This window comes from Podarcis gaigeae (genome assembly GCF_964106915.1).
Source record: "Podarcis gaigeae genome assembly, chromosome: 2".
Taxonomy (NCBI): domain Eukaryota; kingdom Metazoa; phylum Chordata; class Lepidosauria; order Squamata; family Lacertidae; genus Podarcis; species Podarcis gaigeae.
The window spans coordinates 18,856,730-18,878,492 of NC_139679.1; the positions used below are offsets into that span (position 1 = coordinate 18,856,730).

General features: G+C 46.2%; 1 protein-coding gene across 4 annotated transcripts in view; it reads right to left on the bottom strand.

Moving 5' to 3' along the window:
* CA10 (carbonic anhydrase 10) overlaps positions 1-20,721 on the bottom strand; it is a 336,993-nt gene extending 316,272 nt beyond the window's left edge. Inside the window, exons 1-2 of one of the 4 annotated variants that reach the window (XM_083727791.1) lie at positions 20,185-20,721; positions 18,534-19,033 (exon numbers count right to left, since the gene is read on the bottom strand). In XM_083727791.1, the coding sequence (XP_083583917.1) occupies positions 18,534-18,594 (61 nt within the window). In that variant the 5' untranslated portion in view covers positions 18,595-19,033; positions 20,185-20,721. Of the gene's footprint in view, positions 1-18,533; positions 19,312-19,846; positions 19,865-20,046; positions 20,124-20,184 lie in introns of those variants that run through there. The other 3 variants (XM_083727792.1, XM_083727793.1, XM_083727790.1) reach the window with 3 other exon arrangements.
* Between the last annotated feature and the right edge of the window lie 1,042 nt (positions 20,722-21,763).

Below are 21,763 nucleotides of genomic sequence, written 5' to 3' on the forward strand. Positions count from 1 at the left end.
AGGTTGGTACCACCACATTTGGGACTCCTGCTCTTTGGTAAAGATAACTGCCTGATGCACACCTCTCTTGATATTCTTATTTCCATTCAGGCATTCCAGAGAGCCATTGGCATAGAGAGAAGAAAATAGTTTTTACTCTGATCTGCAAGGTGGCAACTTGCCACACTCAGTAAGTCCTCCATCATCCTTTACCAAGAACAAAAAGATGTTGGTGGTCACCAAAGCATGCAAGATGGAGCTTCATCCCATTAAGACCTGCTTCTAATAATATCAACAAGTTGTTCTGCAGCTTTTCCTCACGTGCTGCTACCGCCTTGCCATAATAGTCCCCTGCTGTCCACTTCATTGCAAACTTTTCCTCCAGGAAGGACAAAATAAATTACCGGTAGCTCTGCATGCCACGAAGAGATGTGCCTGCTCTCGGGTGTGCCAGCTTTGCAATTGCAAGGGGGCTTGATGCTGCTGGAGAAAAATGTGGAGGCACATCTTGCCTCTCCAAATGTACCTCCGCGCCCTCTCCAATATGTACAATGAAGTGACAGAACAAGCCCACTTCCTGGATGTTAAGTTTGTTCCTTAACCAACAACCAATAGTTTGGCCACATCCAGAGAATCTCAGTTCTAAAACAGATTACTCTACTTCCTATTTGCCACTCTCTTCCCTCCTCTCCCCACCGGTTCTCATCACCCTATATCCTATTTTTTTTTATTGTAAGTTGCTTTTGCATTGCTGTGACGCACTACTGGAAATTAATAAAACTCTCAACTCTCAACTTTCCCACTCTCCCCTCCAGTATGGGTCAATCTAGTTAAGTTTGCCAAAAACTAATCTGTGATTTTGGTGGTTACCATTCTTCAGGTCTATCAGTAAAGTATTATATAAAAGCAGTGCTTTTTTCTGGAGGGACTCAGGGGTATGCATACCCCTAAACATTTTGTGAATCTATGTACTTTTGTCCATTTACTGTATTTATTTTCCCTGATTTGAACTATAAAATGGTGATTTTCCTTGATTCAAAATGAGAGTACCCCTAATTTTTTTTTTAGGAAAAAGCACTGTATAAAAGTATGCCATAGTTCAACAAAATTGTGTACCTCAGGGCTGTCCAACAGGTTGATGGTGATCTACCAGTCGATCGTGGGGTGCCCCTGGTCAATCCTGATCAATCACATGATCCTGATCAATTGCCCCTCCCCCCAAAAAAAGCTCATCAACAACTTCGGTCAATCCATGGGTAGATCACTTCCAGTTTTTTTATATAGTGGGAGTAGATCGCAGTTTCTTGAAAGTTGGACATCCCTGGTCTACATCATTTGTATTATTCAATGCATGTAACCTCTTTGTTATTTTTCTGATACAGCAACAGACCATACACACAGATGTTGCAATCCTTTCCAATTCTGTGCCATTCCTCTGCTCCAGTTGCAACACAACATGTCTCTCCTGCATGAGTCTCTACACCTACAGTGGGCGCTGCAACCTTCCAAAAGCTGGACTTCACCCCCAAACGCGTACTCTTCCATTGTCTCCTGAGACAGATGGATGCCAGCAATGAATAAGAAATGCTGCTGTTATGAGAACTGCTCTGAGAACTGCTTTGAGAGCCAGTGTGGTGTAGTGGTTAAGAGCGGTAGTCTCATAATCTGGGAAACCGGGTTCGCGTCTCCGCTCCTCCACATGCAGCTGCTGGGTGACCTTGGGCCAGTCACACTTCTTTGAAGTCTCTCAGCCCCACTCACCTCACAGAGTGTTTGTTGTGGGGGAGGAAGGGAAAGGAGAATGTTAGCCGCTTTAAGACTCCTTAAAGGGAGTGAAAGGCGGGATATCAAATCCAAACTCCTCCTCCTCCTCCTCTTCTTCTTCTTCTTCTTCTTCTGTTGCAGAACCAAGCCTCCCTCCCATTGGCTGGAACTACAGAAAAGCCCTTTGTCCGTGTTTTAGCCTTCCCACAATCCATGTTTACTTTCTACATTGCAGCTGCCATTTCTAACACCGGACTATTATATACCATGGTGTAAGAAGCTACAAAGCGCTTAAGCGAGCGGAATCAGCAAATCTGTTGAATTATGGAATTGTGACATCAACTTGCCTGGTGTTTCTTAGCCATCTCAAGGCTCTGTCAATCTAAAGGAGGACTGGGAAAGAAGACTTAGTGGATTAGTCACAACAGGCCATTAATCTCTGCATCCCCTATTTTAATCCTGCCATGACCAATGCGATTGAAAAAAAGAAATTCATTGTGAGCACATGACCACAAAAGCTCCTGCGCCGGGGTTCAAAGATACCTCGAAACCAGCTGAGGTCACAGTTTCTTTATTCAGTAATACTATTTCATAGGAATCCAGTAATTCCCCCAACTCTTCCTGCCTGCTATTTTAGAAGGGAGCCCCATTTCTGTGCTGCAGCAAATCTTCCATTACAGCCAAAGCACTTTATGCTAGTTTCATTTGATACTTCCATTATAATTGACACATCACAGAAGTTTCATTTGGAGAAAGTGAATCCAATTTATTCTTCTTTTTAGGTACCATGTTGTGAGTACAGCAACATATAAATAGTTTTTTTACACTAGACAAAAAACAAAGGTGGGCAATTGTTTTCTGTACAAGGCAGTGACTAAGTTGTGATTCACACACCTTCTGTTTATCACAAGACTGCTGTTAAGTATTGATTGTTGGGTGGGTGAAAATTTTCTTTCTCCCAAATGAATATGTTAAAAAGAATATAAGTTGTAGAACTTATGTGAATATCTTTTCTGGGAGTACTTGAGACTGGTTTTTAAAAGGGGATGTTAGCAAATGATTACCAACTTTTGTCACACAGGTATTATTATTCTTTTAAAATGTCTATACTGCCCTTCATGCAAAGATCACAGGGTGGCTTACAATATAAAAACACAAAAATGTGTAAAATACTAACAAACCTGAGAAAACTTCCTAAACATTAGGAAGAACTTCCTGACAGTAAGAGCTGTTCGACAGTGGAATTTGCTGCCAAGGAGTGTGGTGGAGTCTCCTTCTTTGGAGGTCTTTAAGCAGAGGCTTGACAACCATATGTCAGGAGTGCTCTGATGGTGTTTCCTGCTTGGCAGGGGGTTGGACTCGATGGCCCTTGTGGTCTCTTCCAACTCTATGATTCTATGATTCTATGATTCTAGGTGCCAAAACTGAGTTCCAGTGAGTTCGGGCTGGAAAAATTGCCCTGACTGAAGCCATGCCACCCACCCTTAACTCACACAGTCTCTCCAGAAGGATACAATGTTTGATGGTATTGAAAGTGGCTGAGAGGTTGAGGAGAATTAACAAGGACACACTCCCCTGGTCCTCTTTCCGGGTGACCAAAGCAGTTTCTGTTCCACAACTGGGTCTAAATGCCCGATGGAAAGGGATCTAAAAGATCCATTTCTTCCAACAGTGCCTGGTTCTGGTCTGCAACCACCTGCTCACAGTGGCGTAGCATGGGTTGTCAGTACCCCGGGCAAGGCAAGTAATTTGCGCCCCCTAACCCGCACCGCATGCCTGGCGCACACCCCCTCCACAGTGGGCGGCGACCCAACGGCTCGGATCGGATTCGCACAGCCAGCACTGCAGTGAGAAAGAGTGAGTGAGCCAGGTAGGGGCAGAGAGCTGCGAGTGTGAGCGCCCCCCCAGATGTTGTGCCCGGTGCAGCCAGCACCCCCTGCACCCCCCACGCTATGCCACTGCCTGCTCAAGAACCTTGCCCAAGAAGGGGAGATTGGCAACTGGCTGGTAATTACTTAGATATTCTGAACCCAGGGAAGGTTTCTTGAGGAGTGGTTTTACCACCGCCTCCTCCAAGTTTAGGGACGCAGGTGGCGCTGTGAGTTAAAGCCTCAGCGCCTAGGACTTGCCGATCGAAAGGTCGGCGGTTCGAATCTCTGTGGCGGGGTGCGCTCCCGCTGCTCGGTCCCAGCGCCTGCCAACCTAGCAGTTCGAAAGCACCTCCGGGTGCAAGTAGATAAATAGGGACCGCTTACTAGCGGGAAGGTAAACGGCGTTTCCGTGTGCAGCTCTGGCTCGCCAGATGCAGCTTTGTCACGCTGGCCACGTGACCCGGAAGTGTCTCCGGACAGCGCTGGCCCCTGGCCTCTTAAGTGAGATGGGCGCACAACCCCAGAGTCTGTCAAGACTGGCCCGTACGGGCAGGGGTACCTTTACCTTTTTACCTCCAAGTTTGCAGGGATCACTCCTACTCACAGGGAAGCATTCATCACCTCCCTGGACCAGCCAGCTGTCCCCTGCCTACTAGTTTTTATTAGCCAAGAAAAGAAGGGCCCTAACTGATCCAAGCACATTGTCCACATAAGTAAAAAAAAAAAAAAAACCCCCACACACAACTTAAAAAATTAAAATACCCCCATCGCTAACCTATATAGGATCCAATTTTGTTCAGCTGAATGTAAGGATTAACTAGCAGAAACAATGCTTTTCATTTCTCTTACAAACTTTGTATCACAGTGTCTTACATTTGGCTCCATTGCTTCATGGGCTGCAAGAAATTGTGGCCATATTATGAATGCTCTCTCTCACAATACAGTGGTACCTTGGGTTACAAACGCTTTGGGTTACAAACTCCGCTAACCTGGAAGTAGTAGCTCGGGTTGAGAACTTTGCCTCAGGATGAGATTGGAAATCGCGCACTGGCAGCATGGCGGTGGCGGCAGGAGGCCCCATTAGCGAAAGCGTGCCTCGGGTTAAGAACGGCTTCGGGTTAAAAATGGACATCTTAAGTTCATAACCTGAGGTACCACTGTACCACTAACAATAATAAATACATTTCTATCTGAGAGTTTTCTACAATTTCTTACTCATGTTGTCTCACTTTCATTGTCACACCTTAATGTGGGGGGGGGGTTTGCGGAGTTTGTGTGTGTTTTTAACAAAAGCTGCAACCGACAATTTATGACTACTGTGCTTTTGACATTGAGAAGGTTCTGCAAGGAGGCACAGTGGCACAGAAACAAAAGAAGGAGTTCCATTCAGATGAATGTACAGCTGAATACACCTGAAAATGCAGCCGGTGAATAAGATACAGAGTGAAGCATTTTAGCAGACACAATGGACTCTGTTCTAATCCATGAACCAGACCTCGCAATACTTTTCAGTCATAGTTTTATGTTCCATCTCAGCCTCCCAACCCTCCATCACAGTCTAGCTCAATTATTCTTAACTAGAGCCATGGGCTGCCATACACCCCCCCCCCCCAGGGAAAAATCAGGAGGGGATTCAGAACATTGGGGGGGGGGGCGATCTGAATTTCAGGAAGCCCTTTCTCCTCTTTTGTGGTGGCTTGTGATAGCTTGAAGGGAAGAGTTCATTTCTACCCCAGCAGTTAAATTACTAGAACAAACAGGGATGCCTCCTTCTCCTCCTCACTTGGGGGTGGGGTGTGGGGGGGGGAAGCATCGCAAACTAACACTCTACCTATTTACAATGAGACTAAGTATGTTGTGATGAGCTTGGCTTGAGCAGCTTGAGTTTCATGACCCAAGCTGTCTGCAAATATCAAACCAAACATTAGGGAGTTGGCAAATGGCCATCAGCTGCAAAGGTTTCCTTGAATGCGTGCCTGAGATTTGTGCGTTCTATGCAGATATCATGGGATGCAAGTGGCATTGTGGGTTAAACCACAGAGCCTAGGGCTTGCCGATCAGAAGGTCGGCAGTTCGAATCCCCGCAATGGGATCCCGTTGCTCGGTCCCTGCTCCTGCCAACCTAGCAGTTCAAAAGCACGTCAAAGTGCAAGCAGATAAATAGGTACTGCTCCGGTGGGAAGGTAAACGGCGTTTACGTGTGCTGCTCTGGTTCGCCACAAGCGGCTTAGTCATGCTGGCCACATGACCCGGAAGCTGTACGCCGGCTCCCTTGGCCAGTAAAGTGAGATGAGCAAGGCAACCCCCGAGTCATCCATGACTGGACCTAACGGTCAGGGGTCCCTTTACCTTTATGCATATATTATAAATATAGCCACATATCACAGACCATCCAAGTGTCCCTATTTTCCAGGCACGGTCCCAGATTTAAAGAAGCCATTCTGGTTTCTGATTTGATCCTGGGATGTCCCACTTTACCTTAGGACATCCCTATTTTCATCAGAGAAATGTTGGAGGGTGTGCATATCAGAATAAAGTTTCCTTGCCCAAAATGCTATTTTTATGTTCTGTTTGTTGTTGTTGTTTTTTGTTTACTAAACAAATGAGGCTGGCTTGGCTCTAGAGTGGTTTTCATAGGGCTTCATGGGATGAAGTGTGGGACAAATTAAAGGGGAGGCTATTGAAGACAGTGCAGAGTGCTGTTGGGGAAAGGACTGGCATTCTCCACCCCCATCAAATCTGACCGGCCTTTACCCAATAGCAGCATCAATTACCATTGTCCAAAATGTAAAATTACTGGCTCGAACATCACAGTAGCTGTTAAGGTCATTTCTAATAAAACTATTAGCATGTGATCCCCTGGGCCTAGCAGAGTACAGCTCTGATTACTGAGCAAAAGTACCAAGGCGACTTAGTGTGCAATAGCCAGAGCAGAGAATTTAGCCTCTAATGATCCTGCTGATCCCTATCAACAGAAGGATACACAGCAGATTTATTTTTTCCTCTCTGAGAAGCACTTAAAACTCTCGGGCCCACTATCTCCTTCTGAGCCATGCAAAAGACAGATCAAGGCCCAAGTCAGAGGCTGTCAAGAACTGCTCCCCACCCAAAGGTATGAAAAGGTAACCATCAGTATGATACGTTTTCAGACCCGCCAAGTGTCCCCAGTGGCGTAGCGTGGGTTGTCAGCACCCAGGGCAAGGCAAGTAATTTGCGCCCCCTAACCCGTGGATTTGCGCCCCCTAACCCTACCCCCAGATGTTGCGCCCGATGCGGCCGGGCCCCCCTGCACCCCCACGCTACGCCACTGAGTGTCCCTGTTTTCCATAGACAGTCCTGGATTTACAGAAGCTGCCCCAGTTTCTGATTTGATCACAAAATGCCCCACTTTTTCTAAGGGTGTCCCTATTTCATCAGAGAAATGTTGGAGGGTATGGAGTTATGTGACCCCTGAGCCAAGGAGATAAGTAACTTTCCAAGCTTTGGAAGACATCTGAAGGCAGCCCTGTATAAGGAAGTTTTTACAATGTTTAATGTTTTATTATATTTTGATATACTGTATGTTGGAAGCCTCCAATGTGGCTGGGGCAACCCAGTCAGATGGGTGGGGTAATAGTAATAATAGTCCCTATTTCCATTGGAGAAATGTTGGAGGGTATGGGTTTTGAAGTTCTGACTTAGAAATAAGTCATACCATCTAGCTTTGGTAGCAACCAGGCACCCAGCATATGCTACAGGACAAGCACAAGCTCATCTGCTGCTAACCTTCCAAACATGGACAAGGAAGAATAAAGATGGACTTTCCCCAGTAGTGATGTATGGAAGTGAGAGCTGGACCTTAAAGAAGGCTGATCGCCAAATAATTGATGCTTTTGATTTTTGGTGCTGGAGGAGACTCTTGAGAGTCCCATGGACTGCAAGAAGATCAAACCTCTCCATTCTGAAGGAAATCAGCCCTGAGTGCTCACTGGAAGAACAGATCCTGAAGCTGAGGCTCCAATACTTTGGCCACCTCATGAGAAGAGAAGACTCCCTAGAAAACACCCTGATGTTGGGAAAGATGGAGGGCACAAGGAGACGACAGAGGACGAGATGGTTGGACAGTGTTCTCGAAGCTACCAGTGTGAGTTTGACCAAACTGCGGGAGGCAGTGGAAGACAGAAGGACCTGGCGTGCTCTGGTCCAAAGGGTCATGAAGAGTTGGACATGACTAAATGACTAAACGACAACAACAAAGGGACTAGCAGTAAGCACAGAGGAAATACATTAGGACAGCAATAGAAAGCCTTACATGTAAGAATCAGGAGCAAGACACTGATGCAAAAAGCAAGGGTGTTTTGTTTTTCTTTGCACATACGGTCATGGTATTTCTTTTAGGCATCTGTTACATTTGTACTGGGCATCCCATCCACACAGTTCACACATGCAAAAGGTTTCTGCTTGCACTGGTCTCTCAGATGTTCACAGTGCTGGTGGAAATGGATAGGGGCCCAGCAGCCTGCATGAATATCAGAATCCCCACTACTGATATGGGGAATGTCTAAGGAACTGTCAGGCAGCGGAGGAACCAATCCCCTCGGCAGGTTGCCAGGAATGGACGAGACAAGGAAAAGTCCCATCTGCTTTTATTCAATATTCACAGAGAGAGGCTCAGGAATGCAGCCTGTCGGAATAATGGTGTTGTCCTGAGTGACTCTCCATCCCCTTTTTCTCTCACTTCCTCATTCATCATCTCTTTTATGGGTGGTGCTGAGGGCCCTTTGCTTCTCAGCCCTTTGCTCTCCTACTTTCAAGGTCCGCCATGTTCAGGGAGAGAAGGGTAGTGGTGGTCTGGAATGCTTTCTAAAGACATTGTGTCCATCAGCTGTTGCCCTCCTGGTGGTTCCTCTTCTTCCTCCTCCTCTCCCATTATTTCCCAGCTTTTCCCCTCATCTGCCTCTGAGCTGTGTCCTCCCTCAAACCCCTGTTGTAATTCTGAACTGTCTTCTTCTTCTCTGGAAGGGTCAGGCTGGGGAGGCGGTCTCCACCATTCTTCCTCTGCCCAGTCCCTGACAGGAACACATGAACTTGCCAGTTTCAGGAAAACCACTACCCTTTCAAATAACAACTGCCAAATTCACTGTGGACATGCCCTGTGGGAGGGCAGAAAAGCTTTTAGCAATTTTTTTTTTTTTAAAAGTTGAAGGATGGAAATCCTGCAAGCCGAAATCCTGTGCAAGAAAAAAACGTCCACTTGCCCAATGGGGCTTGATCCCCTCTCCTCCCTCCAGCCCACAAGCACCCCCAAATTCGCTTGTGGGGGGGCGAGAGAATCCCCAGAACAGTGCACAGAGGGAGGGGAGGGGAGTGGGCATAATTCCATCTGGCAAGCTGATATGTTTGTGCAGGCAAAACATTTGCAATAGTGTGACATTGAATTCCACCCTAAGAGTTATTTATTATCAGCAGCTTGCAGAAAGCCACATCTGACCATGTGTGGTAAGCATTGCATTCAGACAGCTAGGCAAAGAAGTGTTCACAATTCTTCTTTGGGTTCATGGTTGACACAGGCAGACAGGCAAGCTCAGACAGACAGACAAGCTCAGACAGACAGACAGAACTAGCTAGTAATTCCTGAAGACCCTAACGGCTCTGAGCTGTACTGTAGAATATTGAGAACCTGCTGCCCTCCCCAAGATTGCTGGACTCCAACCCCCATAAGTCCCAGCCAACATAAACACTATCCAGGGATGATGGGAGTTACAGTCCAACAATATCGAGAGGACCATGGTTTAGCCATCCCTAATCTGGGGCAAAACTAGGAATAAATCATTTTCATTTTATTTTACTGAAAATACACGTATTCTTCTCATTATCTGACTAAGAGAACTCTGCCACCAAGTAGTCGTCAAACCCGACTAAGGCTCTTGTAAGATAGTGTTCTTAAAATAAATTTGTCTTTAAGGTCTGAAGTGGTAATTTAATTAAGAGTATGATTATAAGACGAAACTCAAAAATAGTTAACAAGAGAAAGATCTTGTCGTCTTGCGAGACACCAGCTGAGATAGCCTTTAGCCTCTGGTTTAGCCATCTGATAAAAATAATTCCAATAGAGAATGCACACCATAATTAAACTATCCTTCTGTGACATATCCCCAGCAGCTAAAAATATGGAGATTTCGGCAATTAAAGGGCTCGTTCCGCAGATGCTGTCCAGACAATGTGATACATGGATGCCCAGGTGACATGGGCGGTGCAGCTCTGAGAAACTCCCAAGCATACTTATAAGAAGCAGGATTTTGTCCAGTTACAACCCACTTTAAATACTTAGAACCCTAAAGTGCAGCAGTCTTCTTCAGCCCCACTTCCCCCTAGCCTTGCTGTGTTGAGTATGTTTGCCTAAATGTACCTTCATGCTTCCCCACAATGCAGAATCTTAACCACACAGATTCCCAGTCATGGGAAGAACTGCCAGAAAAAAGAAGGTAAAGGCAGTGTTTTTTTCTAAATAAAAAATAAAAAATGCTTAGGGGTACCTCTCATTTCCCTGCTCATATTGAAATACCACAATGAGGCCAAACTTAGATTTACAATATGTTTAGGGGTATGTGTACCCCTGCATCCCCCCTGAAAAAAAACACTGGGTAAAGGACCCCTAGACAGTTAAGTCCAGTCAAAGGCAACTATGGGGTTGTGGCGCTCATCTGGCTTTCAGGCTGTGGGAGCCAGTGTTTGCCCACAGACAGGTTTCCGGGTCATGTGGCCAGCATGACCAAACCACTTCTGGCACAACGGAACACCGTGACGGAAACCAGAGCGCATGGAAACACCGTTTACTTTCCTGCCGCAGCAGTACCTAATTATCTACTTGCACTAGTGTGCTTTCGATCTGCTAGGTTGGCAGGAGCTGGGACAGAGCAACGGGAGCTCACCCCATCATAGGGATTCATATCACCGACCTTCTGATCGGCAAGCCTAAGAGGTTCAGTGGTTTAGACCACAGCGCCACCCATGTCCCAGTTCCCGTCATGGGAAGAACTGCGAGTATGTTGAGGCAAACACACCCGCAATACCCTTTTTGATTTTACGACTCAATGTGGTGAGGTCAAAGGAGCAACGTGGCAAACAGGGTCCTGCACCTTCTACTTGCAACCAGGCGCATTATGTTGCCCCCAGAATTGGCTGGGAAAGGGGGCGAGGCAGGGGGCCGGGCCGGGATGAAGCAGGCTTAAACATGCTTGGGCCAGGAATGCAGGCCCCATACAAAATGGCCGTTGCCTGTTATCTGGTTTTGGTAGATTGCCCCTCTCTATCTGCTCTACTGAAAGCAATGGAAGATGCAATAATTAAAGGGACCCCCCCCCAAGGAATGGGTTTAGAGCAGGCATCCCCAACCTGCGGCCCTCCAGATGTTTTGGCCTACAACTCCCATGATCCCTAGCTAACAGGACCAGTGGTCAGGGGTGATGGGAATTGTAGTCCAAAACATCTGGAGGGTCGAAGGTTAGGGGTGCCTGGTTTAGAGCTAGAGTACTAGGCACATCAAGTTGATGGATTATGCCAAAATGGCCATAATGACCAGAAGAATCAGAAATCAGGAAGACCAAAATTTTAATATGGAATGGCGAAATTTTATAACTTATCTTAAAAACCATTGTAAAATTGTTAGTAGGATTGGAATAACACTTGCAGTTTAATGGTGGATTTTGGACACAATGGAGAGGTAAAAGATTTGGATTATCATAAAAGATGCAGGAGGAAATGATTAACAATAGGACCCACAAAGGAGAGGAGGGAAGTCTAAGACATTCCTTGGAATCTTGTTTTTATGTTGTAAGTTGGATATGTGATTGTAAAATTTTAATGTGAAAAACCAAATAATATTTTTTAAGAGTTGGAGTACTATGCACTTTCTGAGATGTTATTGTTATGAAGAACACCTGATTTGCTGCTTTTTTATTATTCTTATTGCACAAAGAGGAAGTGAAAATTATTATAATTTTAAAATCAAGTGAATGAATAGAGGTAGTCAAACGAAACCAATTTATTTTGTTGTTGTCTTTTTGCTATCATCATCGCAATTATCAATCTCATTTTTATCCTGCCCTTCCTCTAACCAGTGATCCCAGGGTAGGTTATGTAACACAGCGAAACAAAACAATATGACCCATCAATAAAACATTAAAAATGTAAGATTCATAAATATTTCATCCATCCCATCTCTGTAAATCCCAGTGACCTAGATATATTGAACTCCTACACCATTAAAAAGCCTGGAAGAAGATATTCTACAATCATAGATGCTTTCTTGAATACCACTATAAATGCCTTATTACCCATCCAAGGGGAATCCAAGGATAGCTGGAATGTGTAACGTGAAAACTTTGCCAAGTGTGTGAAGAGGAAAGTTCCGCATGTTTGGCTTGTAGTGTGTGCATGGAAGAAATAAACATGGGTTGGCCACACACTGCACATATTGAAAAGCAGAATGTGGTATATACTATACCTGTCAACTGTCCCAATTTGACACCCAGGAATTACAGAAGCCATCCCAGAATCTGAATGGATCCTGGAATGCCCCGTTTTTGGTAACACAGGAGTTTTGTGCTGTATTTTCCTAGCTGTTTTCATGGATTGTGCCACCACTGCTCAGGGGACAAAATCTGGGGCAGTGTTCTAGCCTCATGTAGGAACAGAAGCCTGAATGTGCATAAAAGGTGTGTCCTGTTGTGTCACACGACGCCCACTGGTGTGAAGGAAATTTAGTGCGACATGGAAGTATATCGAGCAGAAAGCCACAATTCTATGACACAAGAGGTAACAGAGCAAAAGAAATATTTAAGTCTTCAACAGGATAGCCAATACAATAGACCCCATGTCTGAATACACCCTAGGCCTCTACCGCAACCACGCCATATTTCCAACACCTCTCCTCACTTATGATATGACCAGTGCTTTTTTTCCCTTGGGTACGCAGGGGTACACATACCCATAAACATTTTGTGAATCTACGGGAGAAAAAACTATTATTATTATTTTTTAAATTAGTTTCTTCTCTAGCACGGTGAATCGTCAGTTCCGTTGCTACTCCCGATGGCGGCCTCATTTCCTTTCACACTGTTTCCTGAGTCTCAGACAGAAGCGAGCGTTTAATGTGTGAAGCAGTGTGGAATGTGGATGTGTGGTGTTTTACTGATGAAAGTTTGGCCTCATTGAGAGGCAGTATTTTAATATGAGTAATGCATGTTCTTTGTACTTTTTTCTATTTACTGTATTTATTTTTCTCAATTTGAACTATAAAATGGTGGTTTTATTGAGTACCCCTAAACATTTTTTAAGGGGGAAAAAGCACTGGATATGACAACAATTAAAAATCTGCTTTGGTCGTCCACAAAGACCTTCCAGTGACTAGTTTTGTTTTGTTTGTTTTTCTTTGGTATGTCTAGTGTTGTTGTATTATGATATACTAGTGTTGCTGTTCTTTCTACATTTTAACAATAAAAAGTATTAATCAAAACAAACAAACAAACAGAACATACGAGTTCTAATTAGAAAGGAAAGAATCCCTACCTCCACCTTTCTCTATCGTAGTACGAAACCAAGTATAACATGAGTTTGAGTAGGTTGTGCATAATTTGCTCCAAGAATGATCTTGCCATTGTGTAAACAAACTCTGCATTTTGGTACTACAATCCACAAAGCCATTTTACTATATGACCACCATTTTGACTCAGTACATAAAAATGTATCATTTTGCTTCTAATCCAGGAATCCAGCAATTTTTAATAACTACCCTGAACAAGTGACTAGTAGAGATCCAGCATTATTTCCCCTATGGGGTGCAATGATCTGCAAAACAAAGATCCCAAATACCACACATCCGTGGATACAGGTGTAACATGAACATTTATATAAAGCATGATTAGGGACACATCCAGGCTTAATAACAGAGCACTACCCATGTGTCAACAATTTCTGATTTTACTTTAATAGTCAAAAATAAATTTACCACTAGGAGGGTGACCAGGCTTCAGATAGTGCCACAGTGTTTCTCAAACTTGGGCTTGCAGCTGTTGTTGGACTACAACTCCCATCATCCCTGAACACTCATCCTGTTAGCTGGGGATGATGGGAGTTGTTGTAGTCCAACAACAGCTAGAGACCCAACACTAAATCACCATTTAGTGCAGCATGAATGAGCCAGGATGGGCTTCAGGCATGCATTGCATTCCATTCCCTTCCCTAATATAATTAGGAGGAGGAGACTTGAAGCATCTGCTTCTGGATTTAAACTAAACAACAAGGATAAACTGAAATTAATAATTATGGAAGCAAGCCATGGTGATAGGTTCATGGTTTCCAGTCCTGTATTCAACTGCACATCACTTTGAATTCCACTTTGGTAGACTTAATTGGTAGAATTAATGAATGTGATTAATGAATGTGGTAAGTCAATCATGAAGCATATAGTCTTCTGACCTGGAAGCTTCCATTTCTGAATCTCAGATATGAGTAACATCACTGTGGTTTTTCAGTGGTGATAAAATACTCTGCACATGGCCAGAGCCACTCTCTCCTATATTCACAACAGGCTTGAAGGAAGCACTCCAGCAAGGCATGGCTTTGCGAATGAGGGCCCCAAAGAATGGCTTGTGGTCAGACAGAAGTTTTTTTAGATGTGCAGAGACACAAACATGACCACAATGAAGTAACACCTTAATGTTCTGGAGCATTACTGAGATGCATTTCATTCTTGTATGCTTCCATCTCATGAATTTATCAACACCTCATCAACAAATTTAGTGCACTTCTAATGATCCTTAAGACCAACTGATTTTCACACTTAATGGTGTTAGGTACATAACAGTGTACCTAATTGTAACAGCAAGCTATGTGGCAAATATTAGGTACTCTAGCCAGGAACTGCTTTTTACTGAGACACCATTGTCCAAAACAAAACATCTCACCAGAATGTCTGCCGCTCTGGTAGTGCCTATCGCCAATGTTTAAAGCAGAGACTCTGTTGTTTTCCATCGCACCTGGCTGACTCCTTCCTAACGTTATGCAAACATTACCCAAGGCTTGTGCAAAATAAATGACAGCGCAGAGAAATGTGTCAGCCATTATGTGATCGGGAGCATCCCACCTACAGCTGCAAATGTTGCTGCTAATTAATCTGTCGTGGCATTACACGGAAAAAGGGATTTGGGCCAAAGGAGCACAGAACACGTAATCCATATGCCTTTTACTCAGTGTCACGATTATCTGAAGGTCCCTGGGAGCTGCAGCCAGGTGGGAACTCATTTTAGCATCCTTGTTTTGACATCGTTTCCTTGGCACAACACTCAATTAATAATGCTTTACTGTAGCATCATTAGGGGGGCTGGAGACCGTGACAGCACCCGACTTCCTGGGAGGATTGGGTTTTCCACAGCACTCAGATGCCACATTTCAGATTATGGTGTTGTTGTTTTTTAAATTGCCTATTCTGATAATCACTCAGGTCTTAGAAAATGACAGCTACGAGATGCAAAAAACCAGCTACCACCCCTCCTGCCTTTTACCAGAAATAGAAAACATCCAGTTTTCACATAGATGAAAAGTACACGTTATTTCATGAGCAAAAAATAAACACTGCCAAGCTTCCAATATAATGCAGAGATGAAGAACACCACAATTTATCCACTTCTCTCTATCAAAACCACTTCTGTCTAATGTAAACCGTGCCAACACTTCAGTAACTAAAACCCTGGCGTTAACTGAATTACCTGTGTGACTCGATGAGGAATGTTAAGCAGCCAGGGATTGGCAAAATGATAATGAACACATTTTGTTCCCCCATATGGAGCACCCTTAACACACCTTCTGAATTTAAGTGGTCTGCCACAATGCTTCAGGTACCACTAATTTCCATTGCAGAGCCCCCCCCCCCCTTTGCCAGGAAGGTTGTTAGCAGAAAACTGCTACAATGCTAATTTCAATTATGTAAAGGAAAAAAGAATGTTTACCCGGATTACTTGCAGTGTAATGGTCATGATTAAATGGCTATTACATTGTAGCCAAAGGTTCTCCAAACCTATTCCTAGGCAATTAAAACATATTTTTACAACAAACATGGTCAAAAAGCCCAGACTGCTATGTTTAGCTGATTTGCCACAATATTATTCCAATGGGACCTTCCCCATGCATGGAAACATGCCTACATGCCTATGAAGGTAAAAGCACAAATCCTGTCACTAATGCTGAATCCTATCCACCAACAGAACAAGCAAGCAGCCAAAAACAAGCAGCAGACTCTACCTTTCTAACCTACCAAAGAAGGGGGGGAGAGAATTGATTTCAATGTTTCAGCTGGCAAATGTACATTTCCCCTCATTTTAGACATTGCTACAGATATTTAAACCTTTAGAAAAATATTCATTTCCTTCCAGTTACCTATACTGCACACCTGATATATATATAGAGAGAGAGAGAGAGGGAAAGAGAGAGGGTTTCGTTCATTAAGTTGTCAATGGTGAAAAAAATTCATAGCAGGATTCATTCTATGCTCTAACACTTCTTCCTTTACCCAGCCGTGTCAATAAAGCTACCAACACACACACAATTTGAGTCAAGTAGAAAAGACGGCTATCAAAGGATGCTCTCATACCCTGGACCATATGACAAAACAGGTAAGTGCATCCCATGCACAAAATATCAGCTTGCTATTTGGACTTAGTGTGGTGTTGTTTTTACTTTTTCTTTGCTTCTTTGCCACACTGACATTTGGGGTTTTTTTTCATTTCCACCAGGCCTATCCAGACTTCTTCTTCTTAATTTATTTTTTAATGCAAGCCTCTATTTGAAAAAGAAGCATAGGATGAACCAGTTGTTCACCCCTCCTGCCCTAGTCACCACTACCAAATCCCTGGGGTCGAAACCTTCAGGATAAGATTTATGTTGGCTTTGATGCAACTTAATAAAGCCCTCCAGACGGAAGACTTGGGCACAGGTGGCGTGAGCCACAAACGGGAGACAGCAGCATTGGCAAACCTATGAGAATGCTCTTGAATAGACAGGGCTCCCAGTGGGTATGCAACTCTTTGCCCTCTCATGTGTGAGAAAGCAGGAGAAAAATCAAGCTTTCTCATTGCAGCATTCGTTTTTGCACCAACTATTACATCAGGTAGCTTTTGAAAAATAGAGTGTGGATGGTTGCAGAGCTTTTCCTCCCTATAGCAGTTCTTGGCCCAGCCAGTAGGGGGTGGTATTGCAGTGTGCCCCCCCTCAACCTCCCCTTGCAACAGCACCTTGGCTTAGAGCAACAACAGCAGAAGATGGTGGAGAGGGTTTCCGACCTGATGTCGCACAAAATGGAAAGGGCTGGGGGTCTTCGACAGAAAAGCAACTGAGAAGGAAAAGCCCTGCACCTCTCCAAACGAGGCTGGGGGGGGGGGGACAGCACTGGTGCATGAGGTGAGAAATTGCCAAGGAGCACAGAGCAGCTGCTGTTGCGAGGCGATTTCCTGAGGGGGCTTTGGACGCTTCTGCAGAATAAAGAGGAGGGGAAAGCGAGAGCAAGCGAGGGCTGGGGTTTTATCTTCCTCCCTCCTCCACCATGCAAAAGTTATTAGAACTGAGGATTCCAAGAGGCTCTGGTCACAAGCGTTCCAAACTGAGAACATGGCAACTCTGCAAGGTTGGCCAGTGAGGCAATGGACCAGTGTGTGAGATCAGCCTCAGATGACACCACTCTGGAGGAGGGCTGCCAGGGCAAGGCAAGAGCCAAGCGTAGCTGATCAGATTATAAGGGGGTGGGGGGGTGGAGGAAAACCAAATAAGATGGAAGTTGAAAGGCTGGCAGTTTCCAGAGCACAGCGGGTGGCTAACTTCAAAAAAATGGGGGCTGCCAAATCCTAGCCCTGCCAAACAGCAAGGAGAAACAGAGATCTGGTTCAAGCCAACAAGCCTGAGACAGCGGGGAGGGCTATGTTTTCACTGGCTTGGCAGAAGAGAGCCTCCCCCAGGGGCTTTCATGCTTGCTCCAGCGGCTGCTTCACCTCTGCTTTCAAGCCGGAGGGCAAAAGCATCTGCCTTCAGGGAAGGGAATCAGCAGCCAAGGTCCCACTCAGGGGAGCAGGGGGGTGTTTGAAGTGCCCCAAACACCAAATCCGAGAATCCCATCCTCCTCCCCTATTGCTCTCTCTGGCTGGGGCGTTAATTATTCCAGCGCGAGTGACGTGACAAATTAAACGAGGCGGCCAAGGCTTCTGAAGTAGAAAGAGCATGTATTCTACCAAGAATAAATTGCTGTAATCCTAAACGCCAGGCGCCAGGCCGTGGCTGGTCATTAATTGGGCAGGATCTTTTTGACAACTGGAATTACCTGCAAAAACAGAACAGAACAAAACAAAAAAACAGAGGAGGGGAGAATGACGGAAGGCCATGGAGCACAGCGTTAGATGCCCAGCCAAAAGGAGGCGAGGTGTCAGGAACAGATACCCCCACCCCTGGAGGAATAATTTGGGCTGCGGAGGGGGGGGGTGGGGGGGAGAGAGGTGTACAGCATCTCCAATCAGAAACCAATGCTATGGAAACCCTGAAATGTCCCAGAAAACAGAGCTGCCCTCCCACAGCAAGAAGTTGAGCAACTTTCAAAAGCCACAACGCATTCAAGATTAATGAAGCAGAGCAGTGCATTTATTTCAGCCAACACACAAGCCTAGTAGATAAGAGGGATTGGGGGTGGGAGCTCAAACACCACTGCGTTTCTTTATTACAACCCATGCACAGAGACCCAAATAAAACAACAGGGACAGACGCTCTTGGGAGGGCGGGGGTGCGCGATTCCGCACACTTTTAAAATCAAGGCAACGCTGTTAATTTCAAAACGTATACTGCTTTGCACGTAATTGGGAGGGGAGGGGAAAGGGAACTCGCTCGTTCTGTTTTGCTGCGTACCTGAAATGCAGATGATGAAATTGGCTTGCAGAAGAAAGAGCACCTCCCAAACAATTTCCATCCTCCGATTCTCATGCCAAGTGCATCCCTCGGCGAAGAAAAACAAGGATCAATATCGCAGTTTGGACGGACCCAGAAAACCCCCTTTCGGACTCGCAGCCTGTATTCCCCAGATGTGCTGACACATGTCCGAGCTCTCCCTCCACACAGCTCAAGCGAGATCCCTTCTCTTCCTTCGCCCTCCAGCAAAGACCAAGGAGCCAACCGCCGGCACCAGCTTCTTCTTCTTCTCCTTCCTCCAGGAGAGCGAGAAAAATCCACCAGATCTCCCAACAAGACATAGACGGGGGAAAAAGCCCGACCGCTGCTCCCCGCTCCGGAAAGTCACTCTCAATTCCAGGGGACCCGAACTGCCAAGTTGTCCCCGAACTCTGCACGCCTCACTGGGGCATCACCACGGCAATCACACCATCCCGGCGCCTTCCTCTCCAGCTCTCTCACTACAAAATGATCACATGGAGATTAATATACACATTGCAACGGATTTTAAGCTTTTCGCATGGTTATTTCACCTACATCTAAACCAAAGAGAGAGGGCGAGGGAGGGAGGGAGGGAGGGAGGGAGGACAAAATACCAAGCGCAGGTTTCCTTGCCAAAAAACAAAAAACAAAAAACCCCACAGCTCAAGCTCCCGTTAATTCTCCAGCAAAGCAACGGAGATTTTCCGCAATGCAACTGCAGGGGTCGTTCTTGCCTCGCCTACAGATATTTCTCCCTCCCTTCTCTCCATTTCTCCCCCTTCCTTTCTTGCAAAGCTATTGGGGAGAATTCATAGTGGAAAGCAAGCAAATAAATAAATAAATAACTGCGGAGCCAAGCCTCTCTTCTCTTCCTCCCCCCCCCCCCGCAAACACACACAAATACACACACACACATTCATTCCTAGTCTTTACTTGGCACTTTTAACCACTTGATTAGTTTATTGGGGTTAATGAAATCAGCAAAGCGTTCAAAAATTAAGGCGGGGGAGAGGGGGCGCGCGCGCGGAGGAATGGCTGTTTTTCTTATATTTAATTTAAACATCAACTGTACACACAAGAGAGGCTCCCCGCTTCTTTAACTGGCTTAAGTGCACACTGGTTTCCTTCCTCCCGGACCCAAGCCCCCTGTTTACAAGAGCGAACCTCGATAACCCAGAAAATATGCAACGCCCTTTCTCTCTCTCTCTCTCTCTCTCTCTCTCTCTCTCTCTCTCTCTCTCTCTCCCCTTCCGAAATCTGCATGCAGATAAATAAATAAATAAAACGATTACCCATTGCGCGAAAACCGAAGAGAAACTGCTAAGAGAGTTCGCAAAAGTAGCAGTTGCCTGAGCGGACCCCCGCGGTAACACAGTGCAATCCCAATGCGTGTCTTACTCGGGAGTAAACCCCATCGAGTTCAGTGTGGGACTCAACACTCCAAGGTAAGGGAGTACAAGCTTGCAGCCCTTTAAGGCTTAAACGCACTTACCTCGGAGTAAGTCCCACCGAACTCAACGGGGCTTGCTCCTGAGTAGACCTGTGTCGCGTTACGCCGCCATTCATTTAATATCTCCGCGGCGCGCGGTTGCATACTTACCCCTCCCCAAAGCTCCCGTTTCCCCTTCACCTCATATGGGACGCGGGCATCATTCCTCTTTCAGTTTTCCTGCAGTGCCCTCACCACACATACGAAAAATAGCGAGGACCCAGCGGCTGCCAGACAGCCACTTTGCTTTGGGTACAAAAATAAAATGAAACCACACTTTCACGGCGATTTTCTCATGAGGATTCTCGCTGCCTTTCCCCTCCGAGTCCAGGGAACCGCGCGCTCCGGGCTCCAAAGCGCCCGAGCCAGCCTCCGACACTCCGCCAGCTCAATGCGCAGCCAAGGCAGGGACCGAGGCGCAAGGCAGAGGCGCGCGGGGACGCGAGCGCTCCGCTACGGGAGGCGGCGCGTGTGGCTCAAAAACGAAGCGGCAGCAGCGGCGGCGGCGGCTGCAGCGGCCATCCCAGGTAGCCTTGGCACTTGACTGCAGCCCAAGCTGCAATCCCGGCTCTTTCTGGGGACCTGGGATTGAGGGCGAGCCGGGGAAAGCGCAGCGGAGGAGCAAGGAATCCCTAGCTGCAAAGGAAGGAGGCGACTCGTTCCGTGCGCAAAGCGTCCAGGCGTTGTTCTCGGGGCACGCTTTCTTTCTCAGTTCTTTGGGCCATTGCAGGTTTGTTTTTTTGTTTTGTTTTTACACACTATATTAAAGCGGAGGCAGGTTAATGGCGGAGGGGTGTCAGAGCCCCAGGAAGAAGCTGGAGGGGACCAGAAAAGCAGGGTAACTTTCAAAGCGCACAGACGGCCCCAGGCGGTTTAAGGGCGCATCCAGGCGATGCTCTCCCTCTCTTGGGTAGGTAACCGGAAGTAGCGGAAGTGTTGCTGGCTACCTCGAAAAGTAGGGTTGGGTGTGTGGAAGACCACCAGCGCTCAAAGGCTGCCTGCGTTTAATTCAAATGTTTAAGGGGGACGGGGGGACGGAACGCCCAGTTCCAGGTAACAGTTATGCGCACGGATGCTTGGCACGTAGCCGCTCAGGAGCGAGCTTCACTGAGTTGCATCATCAGGTAAAATACTAGGTAAGTCTGCATAAGACTGCAGCCTTACAGCGCAATCCCGAACATGTTTACTTGGGAACGAGCCCCTCAATGGGACTTAAACGTAAAGGTAAAGGAACCCCTGACCATTAGGTCCAGTCGTGTCCGACTCTGGGGTTGCGGCACTCATCTCACTTTATTGGCCAAGGGAGCCGGCATACAGCTTCTGGGTCATGTGGCCAGCATGACTAAGCCGCTTCTGGCGAACCAAAGCAGTGCACGGAAACGCCGTTTACCTTCCTGCCGGAGCGGTACCTATTTATCTACTTGCACTCTGACATGCTTTCAAACTGCTAGGTTGGCAGGAGCAGGGACCGAGCAACGGGAGCTCACCCCGTCGTGGGGATTCGAACCGCGACCTTCTGATCGGCAAGCCCTAGGCTCTGTGGTTTAACCCACAGTGCCACTTGCCCCTGGGTATATTTACAGGTGGCACCCTGTAAGTATGGGTGCTGGTGGCATCCATAGGTACAGGGAGGGGGTGGGGCTAGCCAGGTATTTTTTGCCCTGGGTGAAGCCTCCAGAAGTGTGCCATTGAGGCTCCCAGCAAATGCATGTTTGTGTGT